This window comes from Solanum lycopersicum, chromosome 8 (genome assembly GCF_036512215.1).
Source record: "Solanum lycopersicum chromosome 8, SLM_r2.1".
NCBI lineage: Eukaryota > Viridiplantae > Streptophyta > Magnoliopsida > Solanales > Solanaceae > Solanum > Solanum lycopersicum.
This window is the reverse complement of record NC_090807.1, coordinates 28683278-28689987: the sequence shown is the minus strand read 5'-3', so window position 1 is coordinate 28689987 and position 6710 is coordinate 28683278. Positions and strand designations below refer to the sequence as shown.

Sequence of the window (6710 nt, the reverse complement as noted above, 5' to 3'; positions counted from 1 at the left end):
AACTTTTGTTATTTTTTCGTTTCATAATACCTAAGTGTCTTTATATTTATACTTAATTTGTATATAAGAGGAAAAAATTCACTTGAATGTTAGAGAGAACGTCAATCAAGATAATTCTAATAAAAAAAATTACACGTTTAATCTATATTTGTGATTCGTTCATAAATATATAAATTTAAGAAGAAAAATATTCGTGTACAGTAATATTTTTATAAGTGCAACGTTCACTTGGAGATTAATATTTTAAGAATATTTTGGTCAGCCAATATTGAGTAGTTAAAATATTTGTGTTTTTTTATTTATATATATAATTCTAGTAAAAAATATAATATGTAATATATACTATAATTAATTTGGGAATTTGATGAGAAGAAGCGAAGCAAAATGGTGTTTAACAAAGGACCAAAGTGAAAAACTAAAGGTGCATTTATTTATTTATTTAAGAGATAAATAAGAAGAAAGAATTAGGTCAGATTATGAAAAAGAAAATGTAAAAGAGGGGCCTTCATCGGTTATTTAGAAATTGGAATTTGAGAACCGCATAGGTTGTTTGTTTAAAGAAGAATATATAATGCTCCATTTACATGCATGCTGCTGTCAATTTCCCTCAGTTACAAAGGGTATGTTTATATCATATATTCATAAAAATGTATAGATCTAATTGCGGGGGATGTAACAGTTGGTGTATATAATAATATAGGAGTTGAATTTTCAAATGGTAGAATTATCCCCAAATGGAACTTGTGTTTTCCAAGGCAGAAATGGAGTGTATCAAAAAGGTGCATAATTGCAGCCTCATCACCACAATGCTGTGAAATCGAAATGGATGGTTTATGGACGACGCAACTCAATGCGCTCTATCAATTTTCTCGCCCACACACTATATTTGGAACTGTGAGTATTTTCATTTTGATTTTCATTGTTGCTATACTTATTGATCTTCTTCTTATTTGTTGAATTCATTCCCAGATTATAGGGATCACTTCCGTCTCTACTCTACCAATCAAATCCTTTGCAGATATTTCTACCATATTTTTTCTAGGACTATTAAAGGTAAAATTTGGTTTAAGTTTTATCAACATGATCCTCATTTGTGTGACGTCTTAATTTGTTTCTTCTGGTCCAGGCATTAATTCCATCACTGTTAATGAACGTTTATGTGGTTGGGTTAAATCAACTGTTTGATGTCGAAATAGACAAGGTAATTTATCTTTATCTTTTCTTCTTCTTTTTTTTTTTTTAATTTCTCATACCATTCTCGTTGCCCAAAACAGACGAATTAATATTGCTATTGGATTGGATTGTTACATTTTCCTCCCCACAGTAATTTTCCTCTTTTTCATGTCAGGTGAACAAACCAAGTCTGCCACTGGCTTCTGGAGAAATTTCAATGAAACGAGGCATCCCAATAGTTATCACCTCCCTACTCATGGTATACATTAATATTTTGCATGTATTTTTGGAATGCAAATTTGCTTTTTTTTTCTTGATCCTAGTATCTAATATATTTGCAGAGTTTTGGTATGGGAATTAAGTTTCAATCTCCACCATTGTTAGCTGCTCTCATTGTTAGCTTTCTTCTTGGAAGTGCATATTCTGTAGAGGTAACTTTTCTTTTCCCTTGTCATTTGATTATTTTGAACAACAACTTGGTATCAATCATTTCTAACTCAATTCAGTATTATTTTAAAGTTGCCTTTTCTTAGATGGAAAAGAAATGCAGCCCTGGCTGCAATATGCATCATGGTTGTGAGGGCTATCATTGTTCAGTTTGCTTTTTTCGCACATATACAGGTAGGTATACATGTTTTTGTAATGTCCTTATTTACCGAACCATTAACTTTTGTGAAAATTTTCTGTAGAAATATGTGCTGGTGAGGCCTATTCTCTATACAAGATCTCTGTTTTTTGCTGTCACATTTATGTGCATCTTCACTGCTGTCATTGCCCTGTTTAAGGTAATCTAATTTCAAACTAATTGGGCTAAACCAAATAATTTTTGATTAAAGCTTTGTCACTTTCACAGGACATCCCTGACGTCAACGGTGATAGAAATTTTGGCATCCAATCTTTAAGTGTCAGCCTTGGACAAGAACAAGTTAGTCAAATTTTACTCAATACATCAAGCTCCGTTATGTTGCAACTAGTTGTATATATGTTCCTGAATAATCTATCTCAGACACAGGTTTGCGAATCTTCAATATCCAACAAGAACAAAAGAATAACAACTACAACAAATACTTCTTACTATGGAGAAATATAAGCAAATATCATAACCCAATAGTGAAAATTTCAGTACTTGATAATCTCCCGAGCTAACTCGTAATGAGCAAAATATCAGTCCAAAACCATAAACTTTAGTACAAACTTAAGAGAAACGACCTTCTTTCATTTAACTGTGATATTACGTAGCCATTCTCTATTTCCTCGTAGACTATATATATAGGATTGTTCTCTCTACTCTCTATTTGTCACAACTCAAAATCCACAAGATGTGTACATACATTGCAGAGACAGTTGGGAGAGCACAAGGCAGAAGGAACACCGTGGCCTAATATTTGTCATGTCTCTAATACTTAGTTGTTGGAAAATTTCAATCCACCAAAAAATACCATCCATATTAAGTAACAAGTGAAGACTTTTAGATGTGAAATATCAATACAATACTCTATTTGAGCAGAGTATATTAATACAACTATAATGAGAAAACCTATAATCAATTTTATTTTATTTTTTGCTTTTCTTAATTTATTTATACGGTCCCACATCTAAGTCAACTTGTGTATGTGTCAACATTGAATCAAACTGTTTGTTTTCATACAAACAGGTGTTTTGGTTATGTATAAGCATGCTTGTAGCTGCATATGCAGCTGCTATGGTGATTGGAACTACTGCTACTACTCTTTCCAACAAGCTTGTCACTGTACGTTGTGTCATGACCCGCCACCTTATCTTTAAAATTTTGAGTGAAACTCTAAGTTCATGACAGTAGGCTTACATTTTTTTTCCCTATATACATTGTTTTTTAACTCATGAACACGTATTGCAGGTTTTGGGGCATTTCTTACTTGCTTGTTTTCTATTATTTAAAGCTCAATCGGTCGATATATCAAGTCAAGTATCAATAACATCTTTTTATATGTTTATATGGAAGGTGACTTGCTCTCTTTCAATTTTATTTTGCTTTCTTTTTCTACTCCCTATTTTTTTTCAATAAAAGGAAAACTTTAATTTAATTTTGGAAAAAATGACAAATATATCCTTCAACTATCATAAATGGTATGCAAATATCTATCGTCATACTTTTGAGACATTAATATGTCTACCGTCCAAAAACTAGAGTATATATACCCTTTATGCTAATGGACATACACATGTTATAATCTTATCCATCGATTCGACATTTATTGAATATCGGACCGACGGATTAGATAGCGCCACGTGTCTCTATTTAGTCTTTCGTCATAGTGAAGAGCATATATATATGCTCTAGTTTTGAACGGCAGGACACCAATATCTCAAAAGTATAACGGAGGGTATTTGCATAACATTTACTATAGTTTAAGACATTTATCCCCTTTTCCATTATTTTTTTTAAAATCTGAAACTTAGTTTTTTTTTTATGCCTGCAGCTTTTCTATGCAGAATACCTTCTGATTCCGTTTGTTCGTTAAGGTGGCAGATTTAAAATGCATGGGTGATTAAAAGTTCTTGGAATTGCTAGGGAAATGTAACTCAATTAGAATGTGATTTGCTTTATCAAATTTTTGTCTTAATTTTCCGAAATTTAGTAAAGACTCAAGCGTGTACAAATACAGTTGTTCCTCGCGTCATCCTAGTCTTAGGCTAGAGTTACATTTCCCTTTTTTTTTTGTTTTGACTAGTTTTGAGAGATACGTGTGAGACACCGGAATATCAAATCATGTGCTATCCTATTTTTTAAATAATAATGGAAATTCAAAAATAATTCTCCATTGAAGTTTCACATGGAAGATGAATTGGCTGATGTAGAAGACTTATTTGTTATTATATCCACCAATCCACAAGCAAGGGTATGTTGCACGGTAGTAGCCAGTTCAAGGAAGTGAAACTAAGACTGGAATCCCTTTTTTTTCTTTACTTTTAAGTAAGACCTGTCCTCTTCCCTTTCAACATCAAGATAATTGATGAAGATTGTGCTTTGAACATTTTCGCTGAAGTCAAAAAGATAAACATGTGGCACTTATTCTCTACTTTAAAACATTCTAAGTTAAAGGCTTATAGAAAGCGCTTTAATGAATGACGTAAGATGATGCTCGAAATAAGTGAACTAACCTAGCATTCAAGCTCTTTTGCTAGTGTTTTTGGGTTATTGCTTACAAAGACGTGTACATGAAGTAGCAAATTCGTAAGCTGTGACAAAATTGTGGGTTCATGACCTGCTTTACGCATATAGTTTAGAAGTCTTGGGCTAAAATATAATGAATTCAATCTGGAATAAAGCTCCTTACACAGGAAAGTACAAGTTGGTATTGGGGAATCAGAAAGAAGTCACAGTCCGAGTGGAAAACTCTTTGAGCGGACAGTGTTGATTGAGTTTTTGCTTCTACTTATGCTTTGCACAACACATTTTTCAATGAAAATAGAGCGCTCTCTCTCTGTATATATGGACCAAAAACATAATTTTCAGATTCTTACATTATTAAAAAAAAAAAAATTCTTGCTCACACTCCAAATTACAATCACAAATATATTCATACAACATGAATTTAGCGACACACATTTATACTGTGAATGAATGACATTTCTAGAAGAATTGCATCTTCAAATGAGTTCCTCCAATTTAAGGAGGATGAGACGTGTGTTAGTGCAAAGGAAAAAACTTGAAGAAACAATCTTGCACTTCAAAAGTTGTTCATTTCCGAAGTGTTGACAACATGAAGGTCACCATAACCAATAGTAGTCATGGTTATGTTTATGAAAAACTATGAACAAATCCTAAATACGAAACAACGGGGAAGTTATGTTATTATCCAGATAACGAATAAATTAATAGCATACAAAAGACGAGACATTGGAATATATTATTCTCTCCGTCCCAATTGCTGTCAGTCTTCCTCTTGATTAACAAATCTCCTTCCTGCTAAACAGGATGGACTGAACTCAAAATTCTTTAGATGCGAAAATAACGAAGAATCAAAAAGTACGGTGCAAGGGAAAATAAGAAAGAAAAGCAAAAGCCAAAACTAACAACAAACGCAAGGAAGAAACCTATCACTAACAACAAAGAGTGGTAGATCATGTAATGAAGAAGAAACTAAGAGATGTAACCTTAACGTGCTACTCCGAAATATGAAGCAGGACAACCTGCTAGAAAATGAAGACAAAATCGAAAGAAAAGAGAAATTCATATAAGTTTCCTATTTATATGAGCATATAAAATTGATTGCAATACCATCAAATAATTATTAGCTTATGATACGACAAAAAATTCGTAAAAAGATTACAACACATTAACAGATAAAAGACAAAAATTAAGAAGCTACATTAGAAAATTGAAATGAAAGAAATTGTTTCTTTGGAGAATTTTCACAAAAAGGTAGAGGACAAAAGTTGTCTCCATTAACAAATTTTCAAAAAGTCAAATTTACCCTTACCTTGAATTTTAATTACAAAAAACAAGCATGTTGATACTTCTGCTACACTCATGCTTTTAATATAGTGGTCGTATCTATATACTAGGTAAATTATTCGTGTTTCGCACGGAATTGAACTATTTTATTAGGTTTACATAAAATCATTCGATAATATTTATATATTAGATACATAATTGGCAAAAATATTTATCTTAAGGCAAAACGTTTCTCCGAAATCTTAAAGTGCTATATTTTTTAAAATTTTTATTTTTGTTATACAAAAATTATGAGTCATAGATAGATTTTAAGTATAAGAAAGAAGTTTAAGAAAATCTCCCTGAAAATAGTGGTAAGATGTAATGAAAAATTTTAAATTCTAAAAACTCATAAAGAACAACATTAGAATTTAAAAAAGAGACCAGAGAACGTTGAACAAGAACACTCCCAAGTAAAGTGGAACAACATGTCCATACAAGATCATAATTAACAAAATTCAAATGCATGATCTTGGACTCCTTTTATTATGAACCTCAATAAGTCCCTTTTTATTATTGTATACCATATCAAGTGTATGCGAAAAATGACCCTAAAATTGTTATTATCATAAATGTTTTTTTATCATTGTCTCAAAATAGTCATTACTATTTTTAAGTTTTCATATCACTGGCCCCAACTTATTTGAATTAAAAGATAGTTATTGTTATAGTTATAGTATGTTGTTACAGAAAATTAAAACAATTATCAACCAAGCAATAAGTGACATCTAAATGTTCACAACGGAATATACTAAACTAAAATTTTTACACATAACATATGGAAATCTCACAACATAATTTTGTGAGCATTCGAACACACAAATATTCAAAAATAATAATAAAGATGATCTTACTTTCCTAACATTTAAGAAGAAAAAGACATGTCCTAAATATATTTTTCAAAAAGATAGTTTTTCGGATAGTATCGAAGTTTACAGTTCACAAATTTAATTGAAAGAAGTCATAAAGAGTTCTTACTTCTTTATAATAAATTTAAAAGTTTATCATAACAATGAGTTATCACTATAATAAAAATGATATTTAGTGATAATTAATAGCT

At 31.2% G+C, this 6710-nt stretch overlaps 1 protein-coding gene across 3 annotated transcripts; it reads left to right on the top strand.

Annotated features, from left to right (window-relative positions):
• The first annotated feature begins 452 nt into the window (after nt 1-452).
• LOC101252610 (homogentisate geranylgeranyltransferase-like) lies at nt 453-3985 on the top strand. Of its 3 annotated transcripts, none has more exons than XM_010326565.4 (12): nt 454-620; nt 723-894; nt 970-1053; nt 1127-1201; nt 1349-1432; nt 1515-1604; nt 1693-1794; nt 1863-1958; nt 2027-2098; nt 2828-2923; nt 3050-3154; nt 3633-3985. In XM_010326565.4, the coding sequence occupies exons 1-12, from the start codon at nt 589-591 to the stop codon at nt 3672-3674; spliced, it is 1050 nt and encodes a 349-aa protein (XP_010324867.1). In that variant the 5' UTR covers nt 454-588; the 3' UTR covers nt 3675-3985. The 3 variants fall into 3 exon arrangements, with proteins under 3 accessions (XP_069143852.1, XP_010324867.1, XP_010324866.1); XM_010326564.4 differs by having other exon boundaries at nt 701-894; XM_069287751.1 differs by lacking the exon at nt 2828-2923 and having other exon boundaries at nt 453-620; nt 701-894; nt 3633-3815.
• Nucleotides 3986-6710: the final 2725 nt, after the last annotated feature.

Bases quoted from the DNA above. Each gene is read 5' to 3' on its own strand.
- LOC101252610 (XM_010326564.4), top strand. From the start codon at position 572: ATGCTCCATTTACATGCATGCTGCTGTCAATTTCCCTCAGTTACAAAG. The intron at 895-969 runs GTGAGTATTTTC...ATTCATTCCCAG, and splicing joins CACACACTATATTTGGAACT to ATTATAGGGATCACTTCCGT. The intron at 1,054-1,126 runs GTAAAATTTGGT...CTTCTGGTCCAG, and splicing joins TTTTTCTAGGACTATTAAAG to GCATTAATTCCATCACTGTT.